This window comes from Phacochoerus africanus, chromosome 4 (genome assembly GCF_016906955.1).
Source record: "Phacochoerus africanus isolate WHEZ1 chromosome 4, ROS_Pafr_v1, whole genome shotgun sequence".
NCBI classification, from domain to species: Eukaryota; Metazoa; Chordata; class Mammalia; order Artiodactyla; family Suidae; genus Phacochoerus; species Phacochoerus africanus.
The window spans coordinates 5,056,952-5,078,873 of record NC_062547.1 but is presented as its reverse complement, the minus strand read 5'-3'; the positions used below and the strand labels follow the sequence as shown (position 1 = coordinate 5,078,873).

The window sequence follows — 21,922 nt, the reverse complement described above, 5'->3', positions numbered from 1 at the left end:
GCCAAAAAAAAAAAAAAAAAAGAAAAAGAAAAAAGAAAGAAAGAAAAAGAAAAAGAATCCATGCCCAAATTTATTTTTTTTTTTTTGTCTTTTAAGGGCCACACCTGTGGCATATGGATGTTCCCAGGCTAAGGGTCTAATTGGAGCTGTTGCTGCCGGTCTACACCACAGCCACAGCCACAGCCATGCCAGAGCTGAGCCCCTTCTGCGATGTACACCACAGCTCAAAGGCAACGCCAGATCCTTAACCCACTGAGCGAGGCCACGGATCGAACCTACCACCTCATGGTTCCGCTGCGCCAAGACAGAACTCCCCGTGCCCAGGTTTAAACTTACAGACCAGATGTGGTGTGTTCACCCACTCACTGTAGTGAAGTTTTGCTAAGCAACTATTCTGTACCGGGTAGCGGGATCACTAAATGTGCTGAAATTGGCAAAGAAGCAAACTCCAACACAAGCCCATATTTACGGGTGGATCTACGAGATCCAAACCCTTTCGGGCAGGAATGTGGCAACAAAGTCCGGCAGTAAGCTGAGCACAGAGCAGTAAAAGCTCTGACCTGCAGGTCCTTGAGCTGGGAGGCACGTTAGGGAGACGTGATGCAAAGGTCGGCTCCCTTTCAGGGACCAACAGAGAGATATCTTCGACCTGCCTCTCGCCACCGAGACAGCCTGGTAACGCAGGGTTCCAACAGAGCTGGGAATTGCACTTACACGCACACCTGCATGCACTTCCGACTCTGCACAATCCAAACTCAAACTCTCCCTGGAGCCAAGATGGTCGCCCTCCAGGAGGCCCTAGTCGGGTGTTGCCCCAGGGGAGCTGTATTGGGAAGACTGAAGGGTCCTCGGGAAAGGGTTCTGCGGGCTTTGGCATCTCGGCACCCTGGAACTACCATTCCCGAGATGCCTTGCGACGGACGCCATCTTTTGCCCCGCAGGCGGGAGGGAGGGAGAGCCTCCTGCGTCCCCGGCGCGCGAGGCGCGAGGCCTCCGTCGCGGAGCGATGACGTAAGGGCTCCGGCCCTGTCCTGTCAGTCAGAGTGGTTAGGTACCAGCAGAGGGGCTCCGCCGGGCCCGCGCAGGTATGGCGGCGGTGTTTGACCTGGACCTGGAGACGGAGGAAGGCAGCGAGGGCGAAGGCGAGCCAGAGTTCAGCCCGGCGGTGAGTGGTCCGCGCGGGCGCGGCTCGATCCCGGCCCGATCCCTTCACCCAGGCGGTGGGATACCTCGCGTTCCCTAGACCCAGAGGGGGCTCGGCTCCAGCAGACCTCGGTCTGTCTCAGATCCCAGGCACTGTTAAGCTCTGACCCTACTCTCACCCCAACCTGTCTGGCAGGACTCCAGCCCTGTCCCTGAGTCTCCCTTTCCTGCCCTCGCCTCTGCTCCCCAGTCCTGACCCATCGGATGCCAGCTCCCAGTCCTGACCCCTCCTCTCCTGGGCCAAGCAGTCCAGCTTCGGGGGGAGGGGGCCTGGCACCTCCCTTGGCTCTTACCCCTCGGTTTCTCACAGGATGCGTGTCCCCTTGCCGAGTCGAGGGCGGCTGGCCTGGAGTGAGTGAGGGTCGTGCTGGGGGAGGAGGGAATGGGCTGGGGAAAGGGACTTTAGGAGCGCTGGAGCTCCCCCCATTGACTTCTTGTGTCCACAGGCCTGTGGGACACTATGAGGAGGTGGAGCTGACAGAAACCAGTGTAAACCCGGGCCCTGAGCGCATTGGGCCCCACTGCTTTGAGCTGCTGCGCGTGCTGGGCAAGGGCAACTATGGCAAGGTACTGGCCCTCCTTCCTCAGTGTTGCTGGAGCAAAGGGTCTCAAAACAAATTAGACTTCTAAAGCATCAGAGCCTGTGCTTGAACTCAGAAGTAAACAGGTCAAGGAGGGAAGAGTAAATCCTCTCCAATCAGGACTTCAGATCTTTACTGCCCCACCCTTGGGTGGGCCTAGGCCTCTGGTCCCAGTGCCAGAGCTTCGGGGTGGTGCTTTTGGAAGATAGGATGTGGGGAGGGAGGTTGATCCTGTCTCCCCTGCCCTGCAGGTGTTCCAGGTGAGAAAGGTGCAGGGCACCAACCTGGGCAAAATCTATGCCATGAAAGTCTTGAGGAAGGTGAGTCATTTCTTCAGCCCACAGAGCCTCACTGAGTGGCTGTCATTCCCAGTGTGCTCCGTGAACCCGGGGAGGAGATGGTTTTGCAGTAATTCTCAACCATGGACAACACTGCCTGCCTCCCAGGGACATCTGGCAATGTCTGTGTACATCTCAGAGTCATGAATAGAGAGGATGCTACTGGCATCCAGTGGGCAGAGGCCAGGAATTCTGCTAAATATCCTACAGTGCAGAAGATAGGAGTTCCCACCCTGGTGGCCTAGTGGGGTTAAGGATTGTCACCGCTGTGGCATGGGTTTGATCCTTGGCCCAGGAACTTCCGCATGCCACAGGTATGTCCCAAGAATAAGACAGCTTCCAGAGTTCCCACTGTGGCTCAGTGGAAATGAACCCGACCAGTATCCATGAGGATGCGGGTCCGATCCCTGGCCTCACTCAGTGGGTTAAGGATCCAGCATCACCATGAGCTGTGGTGTAGGTCGCAGACACAGCTCGGATCTGGTGTAGCTGTGGCTGTGGTGTAGACCGGCAGCTGCAGCTCTGATTCGGTCCCTACCCTGGGAACTTCTGCATGCCACAGGTGCAGCCCCCAAAAAAGACAGCCCCCTCCAACAAAGAATTATCTGCTCCAAATGTCGTGAGTGCCAAGGTTGAGAAACACCTTGCTGCTAGGATAAACCAGCCCTGGGAAAGGACAGTTGCTGCTAGGAGCAGAATGATGGGGAAACACAGCTGGGAGATGGAGCGCAGCAGAAAGGTGATGGCTGGAGGGTCTGAAGGAGCCCTGGACGCCCACCTTCTAACCGGTCCCTGCCTCTCCAGGCCAAAATCGTGCGCAATGCCAAGGACACAGCCCACACCCGGGCTGAGCGGAACATTCTAGAGTCAGTGAAGCACCCCTTCATTGTCGAGCTGGCCTATGCCTTCCAGACTGGCGGCAAACTCTACCTCATCCTCGAGTGCCTTAGTGGTATGTGTTTGGGCCCTGCCAAGGGCATGGGTGAGTCCAGGGAACCAGTGCAGGGAGCTCTGGGGGGAGCTGGGAGGGGTGTGGTGTGTAGAATGGCTGGAGGCCCCCACCTCATCCGTCTGTCCCTTCATTCATCCATTGATTGATTGATTCATTCATTCAGCAAACGTCTGTCCAGTGCCTCTCGTATCCCTCACCTGTGTTGGGGGTGGTTGGGAGTGGTGGGACTGCCTACGCAAGTCCAGAAGGTGGCTTTGTCCATGTCCACTACCCCTTTGTGTCCTGGTCCTCTGTCCTGTGTGCCCTGCATCCAGTTGGGTCTCAGATCCAGGGGGTTCATTGTCTGCGGTGCCCTCCGTCCTCTCCAGTCTCTTGGGGGAGGGGAGGAGCCACGGTTGCTTCTTAATGGGCCTCAAAGCCTCCAGCTCACCCTCTGCCTCGTGTCTCCTCCATTAACTGCCAGGATCATTGTCTCAGAGCATGGGGTTGTCCCCAGCACCCTACTCAGAATTCCAGGGCTCCCTGTAACTGCCGGGATCACGCCTGGCCTCCTTGGTCTGGTGCCCCCTGCTCACCGTGACGTGGTCTGGGCCTGCTTTTCCCACCGACTGCCTCCTTCCCGATGAGCTGTGAGCTTCATTCCCTGTGCTCCATCTCTGCATCCCCTCTAAGTGTCACCGCTGCCACGGACTTTCTCTCTCCCCTCATGCTGGGGCTAATGGTGTCCCCCCATCTGCTCTGTGAGGTCTTTCGGGTAAGGCTCTCGGAGCTGTGGCCTCAGCCTGGCACATCAGAGCGGTTGTCTGCCTGTCTGTCTCCCCGTTAGACTGAGCATCCTGAGGGCAGTGGCTGGGTCTCTTCATCTCTGTGTCCCCAGCTTCACCCAGCACAGGGCCAGGCACCGAGTAGGCGTCGGTAGATGTTTGCTGAATTGAATTGCACCCCACGGCAGCCCTGTGAGGCAGGTAGGGCGGGAACTGCGAGCCCCACTCTCCCCAAGAAGAACCGAGGCTCGGCGAGCAGAGGAGCTCGATCTCGGTGCACAGCCGCTGACGTGTTTGTGTCGCAGGCGGCGAGCTCTTCACGCGGCTGGAGCGAGAGGGCATCTTCCTGGAAGACACGGCCTGGTGGGTGTTAAACCCCCTCCCCCGCCCACCTCTCTCCCGGGGCGTCCAGGGGCCCCCTTGCCGCCAGAGCCTGGCCCCGCCCCCACCCGGCTTGCACCCTGTCCTGTCTCTGCAGCTTCTACCTGTCAGAGATCACGCTGGCCCTGGGCCACCTCCACTCCCAAGGCATCATCTACCGGGACCTCAAACCTGAGAACGTCATGCTCAGCAGCCAGGGTGTGCATGCGTGGCGGGGGCGGGGGGGGGGGGGAGCGCAGAGCTCCGGGGCGGGGGGCTGGGGGGAGGCGGGCGTGGCGGGCTGGGGTCCCGACCAACCCCCCCGCCCCCGGTGCATCGTCAGGCCACATCAAGCTGACGGACTTCGGCCTCTGCAAGGAGTCTATCCACGAGGGCACGGTCACCCACACCTTCTGTGGCACCATCGAGTACATGTAAGCGGCAGTCGGCTGGGCCCAGGGGTTCGGGAGCCCAGGCAGGCAGGGCTTGGCCTGACTGACGTCCCCTGGCCCCCAGGGCCCCTGAGATTCTGGTGCGCAGTGGCCACAACCGGGCGGTGGACTGGTGGAGCCTGGGGGCCCTGATGTACGACATGCTCACTGGATCGGCAAGTCCAGCCCCCGCGGGAGGGCGGGCGGGCGGCGGGCCCCCTGGCGGGGCAGGGCCGGCGGGCGGCCCACAAGGCCCCTCTCACCTTCTGCCTTCTCCAGCCACCCTTCACTGCAGAGAACCGGAAGAAAACCATGGACAAGATCATCAGAGGGAAGCTGGTGCTGCCACCCTACCTCACCCCGGATGCCCGGGACCTTGTCAAAAAGGTGCACTGCCTCCTGCCCCCGCCTCTCCTCCCAGGCCCTGCCTGGGCTCCTGGGTCCCCCCGGGCCAGGGCTGCTCAGGCCACCCCTGCCCAGATGGGTGCCTTTGGGCTGCGGAGCTCTGGCTTTGGGGTCCGTGACGTCAGCTCTGACCAGACCAGCTGCTGACCCGGGACAAGTCCCTGGTCCGAGTCCTCTTCAGTGAAATGTGCACGAGGAGCTGGCTGCTGTCTCCTCTGAAGGCCATCTCTGGGGATCCCAGTGGGAGGGTGGGCACCCCAACCAGGTTGCGAGTTGGATCCCCAGGAAAGTGCCCCGGGGCGATGCCTGCAAGGGGGCGCCTTGCAGTGGCTTCGCGGAGAAGGGGCCATGGGGGGGTTCCCATTGTGGCTCAGAAAGTCAAGAACCCAACTAGGATCCATGAGGATGTGGGTTCGATCCCTGGCCTCGCTCAGAGGGTTAAGGATCTGGCATTAGACGCAGCTCAGATCTGGCGTGGCTGTGGCTGTAGCACAGGCAGGAAGCTGCATCTCCAATTCAACCCCCAGCCTGGGAACCTCCATAGGCCACGGGTGCGGCCATGAAAAAAAATTAAAAAAAAAGAAAGGGCCATTGGACCAAACCTTGAAGTCCTGAGGGTGTCAGGAGGTGGAGACCACACTCCAGAGCCTCCCCCCAACCCCAGCTCCCATTCAGAATCAGACGACGGGTCCCCCTCCCCTGGACCCTCACCCTTTGTCCTTGTTCTACAGTTTCTGAAGAGGAATCCCAGCCAACGGATTGGGGGTGGCCCAGGGGACGCCGCCGACGTGCAGGTGGGTTTGAGACCACCATGAGGGGGCAGGGCTGAGCCCCCAGCGCTGCTCAAGTGCAGGGGCAGGGCCTCAGGGCCAAGGGAGTTTCAGAGGGAGCCAAGGAGGGTGAAGTCTCAGCACGTTTGGGGCACTCTCCGCACAGAAACATCCCTTCTTCCGGCACATTAATTGGGAGGACCTCCTGGCCCGCCGCGTGGACCCCCCTTTCCGGCCCTGCCTGGTGAGTGGAGGTTCTTCTGGCTCCAGGGGCGGGTGGAAGCCCCTGTCCTGGACACCCCTGACACCCCACCTGCCCTGGGGACCCACAGCAGTCGGAGGAGGACGTGAGCCAGTTTGACACCCACTTCACGAGGCAGACACCGGTGGACAGTCCAGATGACACGGCCCTCAGTGAGAGTGCCAACCAGGCCTTCCTGGTGAGGCCTGGGGGCCTGAGGCTTATGGGGACACGGGGCAGGGCTTGTGGCCAAATAGCCATGGGCCCTGAGCCTCGCCCACGCCCCCTCTGCCCCCAGGGTTTCACGTACGTGGCGCCCTCCGTCCTGGACAGCATTAAGGAGGGCTTCTCCTTCCAGCCCAAGCTGCGCTCTCCCCGGCGCCTCAACAGCAGCCCCCGGACCCCTGTCAGGTGCGGCGGGCACTGGCCTCCAGCGCTTCTGGCTTTGGCTCTGCTGTCAACCCGGGCTGCCCTGGCCGTCTCTTAACCAGTCTTAGCCTCCGTTTCTCTGTCTCTTGTGGGGACACCTTACAGCAGGGCTGCCTACTGGGCACCTGACCTCACAGCCTGAGCACCAGGGTGGGAAGTCGGCCCCCTGGCCCCGCGCCAGTAGAGGCTGACTGCTGCCGTGTCGCCTGCAGCCCCCTGAAGTTCTCGCCCTTCGAGGGATTCCGGCCCAGCCCCGGCCCGCCAGATCCCACGGAGCCCCCTCTGCCTCCTCTCCTGCCCCCGCCGCCTCCCCCGCCGCCCTCAAGCACTGCCCCCCTCCCCATCCGACCCCCCTCAGGAACCAAGAAGTCCAAGAGGGGCCGCGGGCGCCCTGGGCGCTAGGAGGACAGGTGGGGAGGTGGGCAGCGTGGAGACCACTCCCTCTCTGGTGGGACCCTGGGCCAGTTCCAGAGACCTGGGGCTGAGTCCAGGGTACAGGATTGCATGTGTGTGAGCGTGTGTCTCTGTTGGGGGCGGCTGTGCCCTTGAATCATGAACGCCAAGGGCCGCCGGCTGTGGCTGCCGGTAGAGGGCATCCACCTGGCCTCCCGCAGTTGAGCTATGCCCTTGGAGAATTAAAAGTTTTGAATCATGGCACTGACCTGGCTCTTCCTTTGGACTTCTGGAGCGGGGCTGGGCGGGGTCGTGTCAGGAGGTGTCCCTGTCACGACACGTCCCGAGAGGTCACGACAGGACCACAGACCCCAGGGCTGGAGGGGTTTTATTTCAGATGGATGCCAGTGCCCCTGGGGACGGATGGCCTTCCTGGGTGGGGGGCAGGGATACACAGACTTGGGCACAGAACTAGTGGGGGGAGTGGCAGTCTGAGGCTCTCCAAGCAGGGGTGTGGGAGATGATGAGTCCGGGGTAGGCTGTCCAGCCATGGCAGCTTGGGAAGCGGAGGCACAGTGGCCGGGATGTGGCACCAGGGCCGGCTCCTACAGGGCGGTGACGTGGAGGCCCTGGCCCCCAGCCGCCCTCGTGCTGTCGTCCCAGGCCGCGCTGCCAGCAAAGGCGTGTAGGTCGCTCAGCAGGGCCTCGGCACTGCCACCTGAGCCCCCCGCCAGCCTCTGGGAGCCCAGGCCCAGGCCCCCTTCGGTGTCGTCGTCGTCGTGTGCTTCCTCGGCCAGCTCTGGGACCTGCCGTGCGCTGGGCCCCTCTCCGCATGGCTGCCCCTCTTCCTGGGATGCGGGTTCCACCCGGCCACCGCCCAGGTCGTAGTCGTCCTCCATGTCCTGCTCATCCTGCCGCTCTAGGTCCTCGTCGGGCGACCCCAGCTCCACCCGGGTGCGCAGCCAGCGGCCTGGTGGGCTGGCCCAGAGCAGGCGGCGCGTGCGGCCCCACAGCTGGGCACCCAGGCGGGCTGGGTGGTAGTAGCCCCCGGAGTCCTGGCTGAGGCGGCGCCAGGCCAGTGCCAGGCCAGTGGCCAGCAGTAGGAGCAGCAGCAGCAGCAGAATGACCGTGACCAAGCTGGAGCCCTCGCTGTCCTTGGTGCCACCTGAGCCCAGGACCCCCGGCAGGGCCAGCAGTGTCCAGAGCCCGAGGGCGCAGGGCAGGTCCTATGGGGAGACGGGTCATCGCCTGTGCTCTGTTGCCTCTTAGGTGAGGCAGGGACAGTCAGGCAGAAAAGCCCAAGTCCTTACTCAGTAAGGGAGACTGGCCACGGATGCCTCCTCCCCCCTCTCATCCCCGCCCCCCCCCGCCCGCTGTGCCCCTGAGGCCTGCCTGGGGCCTGTGCATTGACTGGTCCTTCTGTCTGGAATGTTCCATCCCCAGGAGCCACAGGGCTCACCTGCTTCTCCCGGCTCAAAGCACCTCAGTTGGGCCTAATCTAACCTGGGTTCCTCGCCTACAGCCCAGCCTGGCGCTCCCTTTCTACTTTCCTGCCCCCTCCCCAACACCGGAGGCGGCTGTTTGTTAGGCTTACTGTCCTGTGTCCCCATCAGGCAGGCAGAGATCTATTTGGCTCAAGCACCTATACAATTCCTAGCACGGAGCAGGTGCCAATAAATGCTGGTTGACTGTGTTAAGACTCTGCCCCCTGGGAGGGGGGATGGAGGGGAGGGAAGGTGCCTGCAAGGAGGCAGGTGTTGGGGCCAGTTGCCGAGGTGAGGCCCGGGGTGGAGGAACCAACCCCGAGGCAATGCTCTACCGCCGCCAGCCAGGTCTCAGGCTGGGGGTCGACCCCCCTTCCTCCCAGCCAAGGGGCTTCCCCAGCTGCAGCATTTCCGTTCAACTCTCTGTCCCTGGGGGCCTCAGGCTTGCAGGGCCAGGGGCCAGGGGAGGCGGGTGCAGCTGCCAGAGGAAGCCTGCGGTCGGAACAAGGCAGGTGGGGGGTGCGAGGGGGGAGGGGTGCCGAGGCGCAAGCAAACCCTCCCCCCCACCAGCAGGCTGTCAGCCCGGGCTCCACGGATGCAAGCAGGCCCTGTGCCTGGTCCCAAGTCCTGAGCAGAGCAGGTGAGAGTCTATCTGGGGTCCTGAAGGGGAGTCAGGCACAGAGTGGGGTGCTGGGGCCGCCCCTGCCCTGAGGCCCAATGAGGCCCGGGTCTGAGGCAAGGCAAGAGGAAGGCCTAGCTTCTGCCCTGCACTCATCCTGAGTCTCTCGCCTCCGCCTCTGACCGGCTGTTCTTGCCCCTGGGCCCGTGGCGGGGGATCCTTCCTCTCTCCAGGGGCCCAGATACTCCAGCCCTGACCACCTGTAGCTCCCGCCCCGGGGAACCAGCAGGTTCCAAGGCTCACCATTGGTCCGCTGGCCTCTCAGTGCTGGGCGCCCACCTCCGGCTCCGGCTGTGTCGAGTGAGAAATGAGCTCTCGGCTGCTGCCAGGGGTTATTCAGTGCTTCCGCTTCCTGCTCAAGGCACCCCACTCAGCCCTCCCGCCACCCCCCTGGTGGGGCCCTTGGGCCTCTGGGGACCACCCTGCTTCACACTAGATCCCCACTGGCCTCTCGCCAGCAAGGCTGTGGCTATGGGGCCTGTGACAGGCCTCCAAGAGGGGAAACTGGGCACCCGGCTCAAAGCAAGACAGGGCGCTGGAGGCATCCACGGGCCTCCTGCCTCAGTTTCCCTACCTGGCAGAAGTCGGGAAAGCCATGTCTCTGGGGGATGCTCATAGCCCCCAGACCTTTCTCCTGGCTATGGGAGCCTCATCTGTCCCCAGGTGTCCAGACTTTCCTTTCCAGCCCCACCCTTGTAGCAAAAGGGCAAACCTGTTTTGTTTTGTCTAGTCTTTTCTTTTGGCCATGCCCGCAGCATGTGGAAGTTCCTGAGCCAGGGATCGAACCTGCACCACAGCAGGGACCTGAACCACTGCAGTGATAATGCCAGATCCTTAACCTGCTGCACCACAAGAGAACTCCAAACCTGGTTTTTAGAAAGAGAATTTTATTTGGAATGAAAATACAGAGCTCACCCCTCCTGCTCCCTAAGCGGAAGGAGCAGGGGGCTGGGTGGGTGGGGAGATGGTCCCTTCGGGTAGAAGTTCTCCTTGGTGCAAAAATCCTCCACAGTGACAATGACAAAAGCCAGGCGGTGGCTTCAGCTTGGGCCCACAGGCTGGGTCAGGGTGTGGACTGGCCCCTGAGCCTGCCCCAGAAACCCTCAGCAGGGGGCAGGGGGTAGCCAGCCGGAGTCAGGGTGACCTGCCAGCAGAGGCTGAGTGAGGAAGGGGGAGGAGGAGGAGGGGGGGCGGTGGCGGCCACTGGGCCCGGGCTCCTAGGCGTCTCCGTTCTCCATGCGGCCCAGCTGCTCCTCCAGGCGGCCAATGCGCTCCCCCTGCTCCTTGACCAGCGCTCTCAGGGCCCGCAGCTCCTGCATCACCTCCTCCAGCTTCCTAGCCTCCTACGGGGACGTGGGGAGAGCCTGAGGGGGTATGGAGCAGACCCCCCCTCCCCAAATCCATCAGGCAGGGGCCCGAGGCCCAGAGACGGGCCGGGAATGGTTCGGGCACGCGCAGCACACCCGAGCAGCGCGCGGAGAGGCACGTACCCCGGCTCCGGAGAGGCCGCCGCCGCTGGGGGCAGCGATGTTGGTGGAAGCGGCAGACGTGGAGGCAGCGGGGCGGGTGGAGCCAGGGGCCGAGGCCGGCCGGCTGTCCGACAGCACGTTGCGCCGGTTGACCTTCAGGTCCCGCTGTTTGCTGGGCACGTAGGCTTCCCGCAGGGAGATGAGGATGGGGTTGGCGTCCCGCCCGCTCACCCACTCCTCGGCCTCCAGGGCTGCCTCAGGCCCGGCCGTGTCGGGGTACAGATCATCCTGGAAGAGGTCCGACTGCGCAGGGGTGGGGGAGGTCCAGATTAGCTGGGGGCCCAGCAGCAGGGGCCTCTCGGCTGGACCCTCCAGGGGCCGCCTCCTTATCACTCCCCTGGCCCCCAGGCTTGCACCCGCTCAACACAACTCCCAAAGGCCTGGCTCCCAGTGACCTTTGCAGAGCTCGAATCTCAACTTTCACTTCCTTTTTGGACACCACCAACAGCTCCCCCCGAAGACTCCCCCCAACCTTCCCAAGCAGGGGCCAGTGATGTGGCTTTGTGGGATTCTGTGCCTTGGGACTGTGAGCTCCTGGGGATGGGCCCTGTCAGCTGGTTCATAGCTCTGCTCCCTGGATATGCCTGGCATGCTAAGCTGCATGCTGGCTAGAGAATTGACACACGTTCAAGGCTGGGGATCTGAGTCCCGTGAGGTGGCCGCATCCCCACCTCACCAGAGTGTCCACTGCAGCCAGACTCCCCGATCCCTCTCTCTGTTCCCACCTCTGTGCCTTCGCCTGGACGATGACCCCTCTCTGGAGGCCCTGCTCCGGCCATGCCCCTGCCTGGCCTCCTACAAGGAGACCTCCAAGGCTGCCCAGCCTCTGTCTCCAGGGGCGCGTCCGGAGCAAGGCCTCAGCTCCTCCTGGGTCTCAGGCCTGCAGTCCCCTGGCCGGGCATCTCTCAGACCCGCTGACCACACCCACACTTGGCCATGTCCTAGTCACCGGCCTCACTCTGGTCACCCCTGGGTGGTCTGTCTGCCAGAGAAGGGAGAGCGGGTGGGCAGGGGAACCAAGTGGCCTCACCTTTCTTGGCACAGTCATGACAATGGGCTCACACTTGCGCTCATGCAGTTTGTAGAACCTGGGGAAGGGCAGGAGGGAGGACCCATGGATGGAACCTGCCCCCTACCCGCTCTCCCGGCTCCCTCTACTTCCAGTCCTGACCCCGGCCCCTCCCATGCACTGACCGCTGACCCCCGGGGCCCCTGTGGGCCAGTTCCTGTTCCTGAGTGCCTATGGTCTGACCTGTCACCCCAGGCGCTGACAGGCAGGCTCCTGGCCCCCTCCCGGCCGTCCCGTTCCCCTGCAGCCAGCGGCCCCGGCAGCCCCTCTTACCGGGCAATCTCGCACTTGCTGACCTCCAGGCCCCTCTTGGGCATGCTACCCATGCCCCTCTGAGGCTCTTTGCTGGTGAATGTGTTCAGGAAGTGGATGTAGGGGGACTCGTCTGTGATCTCAAAGTACCGGATGCTGGAGTCACCCTGCAGGTGGGAAGGGGTGTTGGGGGTTAGCGCCAGGGCCTGCCTCCCTGCCCCCGGCCCCCACCAGTCCCGCCAGCCCCACCTTGCCGCAGACATAGACCACGTTGGTGTCAGGATCGTAGAAGGGCAACAGAGCCCCGTTGCTAGAGTCCAACTCCTGCAGGGCCATGGGCTCCCCGAAGTTCTCCTGACAGTGGGGTGGGGGGCAGTCAGGCTATGCTGGAACCCACCTGCCCCCACCCCCCCAAGCCCCCGTCGGGACTGGCCCCAGCCAGCCTCACAAGCAGGCTGACACTGCCCCGAGCACATTCACCCTTTGCTCCTGGCCCCCCTCCACCCCTCCTGGTCCCACTTCTCCCTGCTGCTCCAGGCCACCAGGCAAGTGCTGAGGAAGTCCCCACCACTCGGGAGCCAGCGGAGCCAGGCATCACCAGCCCCTGTGTCAGAGGGCCCCCTGGGGGTCACTATACAGAAGGATCGGGCTGTGGGACCGAGTGCTTCAGAGGAAGGTCTGGAAGGCTTCCTGGAGGAGGGGCCCTCTGCACTGGGCCTCGAAGGCAGCCGAGGGGAAACAGACAAGCAGAGGAGGGAAGGGCCCCTGGGTTGGTAAGAACACTGTGGGCAGACACGGGGCTCGGTAGAGCAGGGGGCAGGGAGAGGAGAGGCTGGCAGGCTTCGGGTCCTGGGGGGAAACGACAGGCCTCTCCAGGGTGACCCCTGCCCTCCTCGCCCAGGGCGGAACGCATCTCAGGCCGGCCCCCTCCGGCCGGCACAGCCACTCACTGGGTCCCAGAGCGCCAGCTGCCGCTCGCTCATGCGGCTGAAGCCTGTGGTGAACACCTTGCCGTCCGCCAGGAAGATGGCTCGCATGGGCCGGGCCCCCTCGTGAGCCTTCTCCCGCTCCTGAGGGGAAGACGGAGCAGTCGGTGCTGCGCCCCAGTCGAGCCCCTGCACCTGTCCACGGCCATCCTCACCCTCCGGGGCCACGTACCGCCACCAGGGTCCCCCGGCGGGGGTCAATGATGCGCACGCTCTTGTCCTTGCACGCGGAGCAGAAGAGGCTGCCGTTGCGGTTCCAGCTGATGTTGTAGATGAGGTCGGGGTGCAGGCTGTCCAGGCGGTACAGCTCCTCCGCAGTGCCCACGTTCCAGATGAGCACCACGTTGTCGCAGCCTGCCGGGCGGGGGGCCGTCAGCCCACCAGGCCCGCTTTGACCACCCTCCTGGGACCAGACCCGGCATGGGCCTCAGCCGGGCGGGGCGGGGGCCGCGGGGCAGACCTGCGCTGAGCAGCACGTTGCGGGCCGTCGGGTGCCACGTGATGATGCCCACGCGCTTGGTGTGACCCTCCAGCACCACCACGGGCTCTGTCAGCGGGGAGGTCAGCCCGTGCTCTGGGATCTGCCACACCTGCGGGGGACGGAGGTCAGCTGACGCCCGCGCCCGGCCCAGCCGCCAGGAGCCTGGAGCCGCACCCGCGACCCCAGCCCTGAGCCTCACCATGACCGTGCAGTCCTCCGAGCCGCTGGCGATGACTTCGTCATTGTGGGGACACCAGTCGATGTCCAGGACAGGTCCCGTGTGTCCACACACTGTCGGGTAGGCCTTGTCAATGCGGCCCGTCTGAGGGCATGAAGGGGGCAGTCAAGGGGGGCCTGAGACCCCGCTGATTCGGTCCCTCCCAAAGCCTGAGTCCATCCCTCCGTTGAAGGGGGAATGATGCGGTTGGCCTGGCCCACGGGGGGCCCAGATGTGACTCTCACCCTACCTCTTCCTGACCCACCTCTTCCTCACAGCCATCAGCTGGTACGCAGGAGAAGCTTGTTGCCTCTGACCCTGACTCTGGGGCAATAAAACACTTTCTCCACCTGAGCTAACACCTCCCGGGTAGTAAATCTGGATTGTGACAACACCTGCCCAGCAGCGCGGGGATGGGCAAATTATGGGTTGCGAAGCGAGCCGATGGGCCTGGCCGATGGGGCCTGGCCGATAGGACCCGGCTGCCTCCAGTCTTTCCTCAGCTCCGCTGGGGCCCACCTTGCTTAGGGGGAGCACCAGGAAAGCGCCCCCGCCGCTGGCCTCCACAATCACTGCCAGGAACTTGGGGTTGACGGCGCAGAAGGTGCTGTCCCAGGTGACGCGGGACACGCGAATGTCCTCATAGCACTGGTCGTTCTTGACAGGCTGCCCGAACACATGTCGGAATTTGCTCTGCCGAACCACTTTGCGGAACATGACTGCAGGGCAGAGAAGCACGGGTCAGCCCCTGCCCACCCAACAGCCCCCAGCCCTCCCAGGGCTGCACAGGGCAGCGGGGAGGATGCACCAGGGGGCGGGGTCATCGCAGATCGCCTGGCTCTCACTTTCCCCAGTTATACAGGAGGGTCAGCGTGTGGCCCTGGCTGCCTCACCCCAAACGGGGATCTGAAGGCAGAAATGCACTGACCTCAGGCCGGCACTGCTGAGTCCTGAGGGGCTTTGCAGGACCCTATCCGGGGCCCCTCCCGGCTCTGGTATGCGTGTGGGGGAGGTGGGAGGTGCCCAAGCCATGCAAGCTTAGCTCCTCAGTGGGTCCTAGTCGTTTCCCAGCGGGCTCTTTGCAGCCCAGGAATTGGAAGCAGGGTGATGGGGAGGACAGAGGAGCCAGGAATGGTCTCCGCTGTGGGGCCGCGCGAGGCCCCAGTTCTGGGTCCCACGGAATGTGCAGTGCCTGCAGGAATGTGCAGGGAGCCCCAGGCCGGCGCAGGGGGCCTGGCAGGTCTCGTCGGGAGTCGGGACGCAGGTTCCGGCCACAGAGCATCCCAGAGCGCCCTCGGAGCGGGGTCCAAGGTGAGCCAGGGGCGCAACTTCAGGAGATCCCGGCCCAGCAGGGGAGAGGCTGAGCGGCCAAGGGGAGTTGGGTCTGAGGGTGGGGCGCCGCGGAGCGGAAGGGTTCCTTGGACTCGCGACCCCCCACTCCAGCCCCCTGGGGCGCTGCCCTCGAAGTCCCGCCCAACCCTCCGCCTGTGTCCCCAGCCCCGGCCCGTCGCGCTCACCGGGGACGCCCGGGGGCTGCAGCACCGTCCTCGGGTGGCTCCGGATCCCAGTCTCTGGGAAGCAGGAAGCGGGAATCAGGAAATGACAGAGGAGCTGGGGGGCGGGGGGGGGGCGGGAGGCGGGGCGGGGGCTCACGGGGGCGGGGCCGAGGTCACGCGCGGAGGGGCGGGGCGGGAGGCCTCGAATTAGAGCCTGGCAGCGCGGAGCGCAGCGCCAGGAGTGCGGAGCTGGCGGGGGGTGTGGTCCGGAGGGCACGGGGCGGGTCTTGGGCGGGGCCTAGACTAGCCCCGCCCCGCAAGCCCCCGGGACTTTCTGGGGCAAAGGAGCTGGAACCGGGATGGAGATGGGACTGGAGTCTTGCAGACTTGGCTGCAGACCTGGCTGCAGACCTGGGCCCCTCCCCGGGGCTGCTCCTCTAGTTGGCGTCCTGCCTGGAGTCGCCTGGGGCTGGTGAAACCGCGCCCTCCTGATCGCCCCCCTCAGGGCACATTTTCCTGTCCCTCAATCAATCCCGGCTCCAAAATACAGTTCTCTGCTCTGACGGTGGATATATTCATTGCCCCTTCTTAAGGTACAGAGTTCATGCTCTTGGTACATTGTAAATTAAATATCGGTGTTTTAAGGGGCGAGGGGAAGACATGGCCGTCCCATTCTTCCTGATGCACACCCTCGGGTCCTGCCTGTCCTCCTTATTAAAAAGAAACAGACCTCCAGATCCCTCGCACCCTCCTTTCCTCACCATCTCCCCCAAAGGCCTGGAGGTTCGTCCACAGATGTCTCCCTCCTCCTAGCCAGCTCCTGAGACCGGAGTCCAGACTGGCCTCCCAGATCCCAGCCCGTCCCACGCTGGGAGCCTTAAATGTGCCTTGGAGGCAGAGTCTGCCCCTCCACAGGCTTCATCTGTTTGACTCCAAAGTCCTTGCTTTTCTCGCTGCTCCATAAGCCCTAGGACAGGCCAATGCTTCCAGCCCCAGTCGGGAATGTGGGTGGCTTGGAAGAGGAAATGCAGCCACTAAACTTCCCTTCCCATCGTGTCCTCCAGGCAACAGCCCAGGGTCTGTCTAAAACCCACACCAGATTCCCCCTGGACCTCCCTTTGTCCTCCATCACCACTCGATGTAAGACCCACAGCGATGCCCCCTGCCCGTCGCCCTTCTCCCGGCATGAGGCTCAGGGACACCGACCCTCCTACCCCTGAAAAACATCACCTGCCCTCCCAGCCCAGGGCCTCCGCGCACCCCGTTCCCTCCATCTGGAAACTCTACCCCCAGATCTTGAAAAGCCCCATCCCTCAGGTCCTCCAGGTCTCTGCCCTCCCAGGACACTCTCCTCACGCAGCACTCCCTGGCTCTTACTTGTTTCTCCTGTGTTATTCATTCTTTTTTTTTTTCTTTTTTCTTTTTGGGGCTGCATCTGTGGCATACAGGGGTTCCCAGGCTAGGGGTCCAATCGGAGCTACAGTAGCCAGCCCACGCCACAGCCACAGCAACGCAGGACATGAGCCACGTCTGAGACCTACACCACAGCTCATGGCAACGCTGGATCCTCAATCCACTGAGCGAGGCCAGGGTTCGAACCCCTATCCTCATGGATCCTAATCGGGTTCGTTAACCACTGAGCCATGAAGGGAACTCCCTCTCCTGTGTCTTTCTTGATCACCAGCCTATGTGACCTTGTATCGTTAATTGTGCACATGCTTTTTGTCTGCCTTGCCCCACTCGGAAGTCAGCACATTGAGGACTGAACTTGGCCTTGTTTCCCACCGTAACGCCAGTACCTGGAACACAACCGAACGCACGTTTTGCGCTCAGTTAATGTACATTGAATGAATGAACGAACAGCCCTGAATGTGGAATTGAAATATGTTCATATTCACAGCTCTCAGGGTCAATGTCTGGTCCGTGTGAAGGGGAGGGAGGAATGCTGTTCCAGAAGGCAACAGGCGCCTAGCTCCATGGAGTGCGTTAGGGTAAGGTGCAGGGATGCGGAATGTGAAGGGAAAACCCTCCCTCCCTCCCCTCTGGACCTGGCTGTGCATGTTTCCTCCAGCACAAAACCCTCCTCTGTGGGTCAGCAGGAGAACTCCTCTTTATCTCACAAAACCCTTCATGGCACTGCGCTTTCTCCCAGATATCAAGTACCCATTAGGAGTGGGGTTCTGGGACCTCGGAGGGGAAGCCAGCCCACTCTCCAAGAGGTGGGGCTTGGAGTAGACCCCAGAGTTGAAGACAGGTGGCTGGCACGGAGGTTTTAGTGCCTGATCTGCCTGCCGTGTGAAAAGGCTTGGAGACCCCTGTCTGGGAAAACGAAGAGGAACATTCTGCCTGGGGGACAGAAGTCCAGACCCTGCCCTCAGGAAGGGTGCATTCAGTGCGGTGGGGAGTGTGGAAGCGTTTAGAAAGTGGAAGAGGAGGCTGTGGGAGGTGAGGGCAATGCCTGGTGGGCAGGATGCTGCCACGTGGGCTCTGGTGGGGCAGTGCTGGTCCCAGGCCAAGAGTGAGGCCTGGGGGTGTCTAGTGGGACAATCAAATTCATGGCTAACAATTATTGAGCGTTTACACTGTGCCAGACGAGGATCCAAGCGTTTTCATAGGGATTAAGCACTCCTAGAAAACGGAACTGTTGTTAAGATCCCATTTCACAGATGAGGAAACTGAGTCCCAAAGAGGCCAAGAGCCTTGCTGAGTCCCAAAGAGGCCAAGAGCCAGCAGGTGAGTGGTAGAGAGCCAGGATGCAAACAACCTCTAGGGGCCACTCCCCAATCCCCCCTCAAAATGGAAGGCTGGCTGGAAAAGCACCAACAAGCCCAACAAGTGCTCATTACATATTGGCTGGGTAAATGAATTTAGCAAATCTGTGTCTGTCCAGAGATCACTCTCCCACTGGCCTCAGTGCCCATGGTTCTAGGAAGTGCCACGATTATTCTGCTGGTCTCACACCCCCCAGCAGCAGCGCCAGCATGCTTCTGTCCCCGTCCCCGTCCCTGGGTGAAGTGAAAGATCACAACAGCCAAATGTGCAAGGGGAACATTCTGACCCTATTTCACAGAGGAGAAAACTGAGGCGAAGAGCAACCTCGGAACCAGAACCCGGATCTGATTGCACCACTTCAGTCTGGCTGAACAGCCTGCTGCCTTTGAAAAATGCAAGCCCCCCCCCCCCTCCCCGGGAAGGGCAGCATGTAAAAGGTCCTTGTCGTTTATACCTACTGGTAAGGGCATCTCTCAGCTTCTAAGGTCACGAGGCTGAGCTAAGGAGAATGGGCGGAGGGAGGGGGAGAGGGGAAGAGTTCATGATTTGGGGACTCTGGGGGTTGAGAGAAAGCTGGAAGGGGAGAGGACCAGCAGCGGGTGATGTGTGGGAAACGGAAGTGGGTGAAGGGGTTCTGAAAATAGAACTTCGGCACTTCCTAGTTTTTCTAGCAATGTCTGCAGCTTGAGAGGGAAGAAGTTGGCTCTGCCCACCGAGGCACTGTGTGACCTCAAAGGGGCCTGTGATGTCTCTGGAGCCACTGCTCCCTACAGTTCTCTGCTTGGGCACCTTCCTGTCTCTGCACCTGGGCTGAGAGTGTGCAAGGGGCTCAGGCGGAGCAGGATCAGGGCACTCTGTACCTCCAGCCCCCATCACGGGGTTGGGGTGGGTAGGCGGGCGAACACTAGTTGAACTCTTAAATGTAGCAGACCTTGAAGTCCCTTGAAACTGCCCAAAGCACAGCGGTGGCCCCCTGCTCTCTTAGGCCACCTGGGTGTCTGCAGCCCAGTGCTGGTCAAGGGCACCAGTTGATCTGCCCCAAAGCTCACTGGATCCCAGATGCTCAGGCCAGGTGGCACCTGCTCGCATCCATCCATCCCCAGCCCCTGCAGAGACATCCCTGGATGTCACAGAGGAAGAGCCTCTGTTCACCCAGCCCCTCCTGTGTGCCAGTTCCTGCCTGCATCTCACTCACTTTCTTTCTTGTCTTTTTAGGGCTGTACTGTGGCACATGGAAGTTCCCAGGCTAGGGGTCAAATTGGAGCCGTAGCTGCCAGCCTATGCCACAGCCACTGTAACACCAGATCCAACCACATCTGCAGCTTACACTGCAGCTCATGGTGATGCCGGATTCTTAACCCACTGGGCCAGGGATCGAACCCGAACCCTCATGGATACTAGCTGGGTTCTTAACCCGCTGAGCCGCAATGGGAACTCCCCACACTTTCTCATTTAATCCTCATGCCAGAAGAAACAGGGGCTCAGAGGGTGAGTCAGCTTGTCCAGAGTCACCCAGAGCCAGATTTGAACTTGGGCTTGCCAGCTCCTGCCTCTGCACCCACCACTGTACTGAGGGAAGTCTTGCCCCGGCCTCACTGCCTGTTGGGAGTCGGGGGCTGATGCAGAGGGCTTGGCCACATCAGGCCAGCTGATGGGCTCTTAAGGTCCCAGGCTCCTGATGGCTCCTGGTGGCTCCTGAATGCATCCCTTCTCTGCAGGGACTTGCTCCTTTGGCTTCTCGTGCCAGGTTAGTGGATGGGACAGGAAGGGAGGCGGGTGGGGCAAGATCCAGGGGAGGTCAGATCAGTCCTGGGGAAGTCGCTGTCTTTCTCCTGCAGGACTGAGGCTCAGGGGGAAACCATCGGTGGGGTCTGAGGACACTGGAGGGCAGAGCATGGCAGGTCATCAGCAGTGACAGCTCAGGGGGCTGTTCGGCTGCCACGTGCGGGCCAGTACGGAGAGCTTGCAGGGACCCAGGCGAGAGTGCAACACTCACAACAAACTGTCCACGACTTTTGGCTGCTTCAAGGCCACGTCCCCCAAGTCCAGCTGCCAGGCCCCGGGGACTCAGGGCCTTCCTCCACAGTCTCCGTCCTCTCTGGCGGGCGGCTTCCTCTGCCTCCCCCGCTCTTTCCTGGGCTTCCCTGGACTTTCACGTGGGGCCTGCACCCGGCGGCTCCTCTTCGGGGGCCTGGCTGGGTCTTTCTCTCTCAGAGGGAGCCGGTGTGGCCAGGCCTACAGGGGCCTCTGGGGTGGAATCCACGGATGGGGCAGAGGAGGCTTCGTTACAGGGGCTGGGGGCTGAGCTGGCAGTGGGTCCAGGGGGCTGGGCCTCGGGGCTTGCCTGCGGCTTGGCCCTGGGGTTCAGCTGAGATGAGGCCACTGAGTCTGACTGAGGCTGGGCCGTGGGGTCCACCGGGGGCCGGGCCGTGGGGTCCACCTGGGGCTGGATCACAGGGTTCCCCGGTGGCTGGGCTGCGGGGTCCACCTGGGGCTGGGCCCCGGGGTTTGCTGGTGGCTGGGTCTCAGCCACTGGCCCTGGCAGAGTCTGATCCCCAGAGTCCACTTGGGTCTGCGGCTCGGCTGGCGCGAAGCTGCCTGGCCGCTCCTCACCGAGAGCAGCGGCGAAGGAGGAGAGCACGGCTCGCAGCAGGGCCCGGAGGTCAGCGCTGGCCAGGAGGCAGAGGAAGGGACTGAGGCAGCTGTTGAGCAGGATCAGGTAGTCAGAGTAGACCAGCGCCTCCCAGAGCAGGTAGCCGGGGTAGACGTCCCACAGGAAGGCCAGGTACAGCAGCTGCGCCAGCTGGTAGGGCAGCCGCAGGACCACGTAGGCCGACAGAATGGTCTTGGCCACGCGGGCAAAGCCACGGCAGGCCGTGGGCCTGGGCTGGCGGCGGCGGCAGGTCCTGCAGGCGGCGGCCTGGGTGAGCACGTGGCAGACGAGCAAGAGGAGGAAAGGCAGGAAGCCCCCCAGAATCTCCAGCATCCTCAGCGGCAGCTCCTCGCTGTCCCAGAAATCCAGGCAGATGACCAGGTCGTACCACCAGACGGCGGCCTCGGGGAAGACCAGCCAGGGCACGCTGAAGAGCGTGGCCAGCACCCAGACCCCGGCACAGACCCAGAGGGGCAGGCGGGCTGGGCGGTGCCCAGGGTACCAGCGAGGGCACAGCGCCAGCAGGCAGCGGTCCAGGCTGAGGGCTGCCAGCAGGAAGAGGCCGGAGGAGTAGGACACACCCCACAGAAAGTAGTAGAAGCGGCAGGCGGCCGTCCCCAGCGGCCAGTGCCCTTCGTGCCGGATCTCCAGGATTTGGAAGGCAGCTGCCGCCAGGAAGAGAAAGTCCGAGAGGGCCAGGCTGAGCAGGAGCAGGGCGAGCCGCGTGCCCGCTCCCTGACGGGCCTGCGAGCCGGCCAGCCACGCCATGAGCCCGTTGGCGGGCAGCCCCAGGAGCAGCAGGGCCACCAGGAAGACCGTGTCCCAGCCACCCTGGGGGTAGTAGTCCTCGTCTTCGAGCTCTGTGCGGGGCCCACGGCCAGCGGCAACCAGGTTGGCTTCCATTGCAGTGTCCATCAGGGGTCCCCAGGGTCCCACCGGACATGGAGTGGGCGTCTGGTGAATCAATGACGGCATGAAGCACTGAATAGGAGAGAGCGGATGCTGTGCATCTCCACGCAAGCCACTGTCCCTCTCTGGGCCATCACCGTCCCCTTTGAGGTCGTTCCCCTCTGCCAGGGGCTTGAAATAGATAACAATCCGTTCTACAGGTAAAGAGAAGAAGGTTCAGAGACTTTCAATAGATTATGATCCGTTCCACAGGGAAAGAGAGGAAGGCTCCGTGACTTGCCCAAGCTCAGAGGACGGAATGCGGGCACCAGGACTCACTCCTCGGCAACGAACTATTCCCAGGAAACTAACCATGCTCCTGCAGGGACCCCCACTGCGACCAGGCAGACGAAACCGGAGGCTTTCAAACACATCTCAGTAACATATGATAGCAGAACTCCACGATGGCACGAGGTTAGATTAGAAGAGGGCGGGCACCCTTAGGGCTGGGGGGCAGGGGGAACACAGTTTAAAAACCACTTGGTCAGG

At 62.4% G+C, this 21,922-nt stretch overlaps 4 protein-coding genes and 1 long non-coding RNA gene across 5 annotated transcripts; 2 read left to right on the top strand and 3 right to left on the bottom strand.

The window, feature by feature from the left end:
* The first annotated feature begins 982 nt into the window (after nt 1–982).
* Nucleotides 983–7,131, top strand: RPS6KB2 (ribosomal protein S6 kinase B2). The gene is made up of 15 exons (XM_047775115.1): nt 983–1,165; nt 1,514–1,554; nt 1,650–1,770; nt 2,036–2,104; nt 2,927–3,074; nt 4,144–4,201; nt 4,317–4,417; nt 4,542–4,632; nt 4,715–4,805; nt 4,909–5,016; nt 5,766–5,828; nt 5,971–6,048; nt 6,137–6,244; nt 6,344–6,456; nt 6,687–7,131. The coding sequence occupies exons 1-15, from the start codon at nt 1,088–1,090 to the stop codon at nt 6,874–6,876; spliced, it is 1,458 nt and encodes a 485-aa protein (XP_047631071.1). The 5' UTR covers nt 983–1,087; the 3' UTR covers nt 6,877–7,131.
* Nucleotides 7,132–7,237: 106 nt separating this feature from the next.
* PTPRCAP (protein tyrosine phosphatase receptor type C associated protein) lies at nt 7,238–9,390 on the bottom strand. The gene is made up of 2 exons (XM_047775116.1): nt 9,274–9,390; nt 7,238–8,093 (listed from the first exon to the last, which is right to left on the bottom strand). Exons 1-2 carry the CDS (start codon nt 9,274–9,276, stop codon nt 7,473–7,475), a joined length of 624 nt encoding a protein of 207 aa, XP_047631072.1. The 5' UTR covers nt 9,277–9,390; the 3' UTR covers nt 7,238–7,472.
* Nucleotides 9,391–9,897: 507 nt separating this feature from the next.
* On the bottom strand, nt 9,898–15,180 carry CORO1B (coronin 1B). The gene is made up of 11 exons (XM_047775114.1): nt 15,082–15,180; nt 14,084–14,283; nt 13,547–13,669; nt 13,327–13,456; nt 13,039–13,220; nt 12,831–12,950; nt 12,130–12,234; nt 11,902–12,047; nt 11,590–11,647; nt 10,521–10,802; nt 9,898–10,373 (listed from the first exon to the last, which is right to left on the bottom strand). Exons 2-11 carry the CDS (start codon nt 14,279–14,281, stop codon nt 10,248–10,250), a joined length of 1,470 nt encoding a protein of 489 aa, XP_047631070.1. The 5' UTR covers nt 14,282–14,283; nt 15,082–15,180; the 3' UTR covers nt 9,898–10,247.
* LOC125124880 (uncharacterized) lies at nt 12,228–13,918 on the top strand. Its single transcript, XR_007134332.1, has 2 exons — nt 12,228–12,653; nt 12,782–13,918. It is a non-coding gene; the product is annotated as an uncharacterized LOC125124880 (long non-coding RNA).
* A 4,087-nt stretch (nt 15,181–19,267) lies between the features above and the next one.
* On the bottom strand, nt 19,268–21,922 carry GPR152 (G protein-coupled receptor 152). Its single transcript, XM_047775112.1, has one exon. The coding sequence runs from the start codon at nt 21,458–21,460 to the stop codon at nt 19,985–19,987; it is 1,476 nt and encodes a 491-aa protein (XP_047631068.1). The 5' UTR covers nt 21,461–21,922; the 3' UTR covers nt 19,268–19,984.

What these genes read in the sequence shown, in the direction of transcription:
- CORO1B (XM_047775114.1), bottom strand. Translation starts at nt 14,281, where the DNA reads ATGTTCCGCAAAGTGGTTCGGCAGAGCAAATTCCGACATGTGTTCGGG. An exon ending in TGGTGCTCCCCCTAAGCAAG is followed by an intron (nt 13,670 to 14,083) that starts GTGGGCCCCAGC and finishes TCATGCCCTCAG; the next exon opens with ACGGGCCGCATTGACAAGGC. An exon ending in TCATGACTGTGCCAAGAAAG is followed by an intron (nt 10,803 to 11,589) that starts GTGAGGCCACTT and finishes ACCCCTGCGCAG; the next exon opens with TCGGACCTCTTCCAGGATGA.
- RPS6KB2 (XM_047775115.1), top strand. Translation starts at nt 1,088, where the DNA reads ATGGCGGCGGTGTTTGACCTGGACCTGGAGACGGAGGAAGGCAGCGAG. An exon ending in TGTGGCACCATCGAGTACAT is followed by an intron (nt 4,633 to 4,714) that starts GTAAGCGGCAGT and finishes CCTGGCCCCCAG; the next exon opens with GGCCCCTGAGATTCTGGTGC. An exon ending in CCCCTTTCCGGCCCTGCCTG is followed by an intron (nt 6,049 to 6,136) that starts GTGAGTGGAGGT and finishes GGGGACCCACAG; the next exon opens with CAGTCGGAGGAGGACGTGAG.
- GPR152 (XM_047775112.1), bottom strand. Translation starts at nt 21,460, where the DNA reads ATGCCGTCATTGATTCACCAGACGCCCACTCCATGTCCGGTGGGACCC.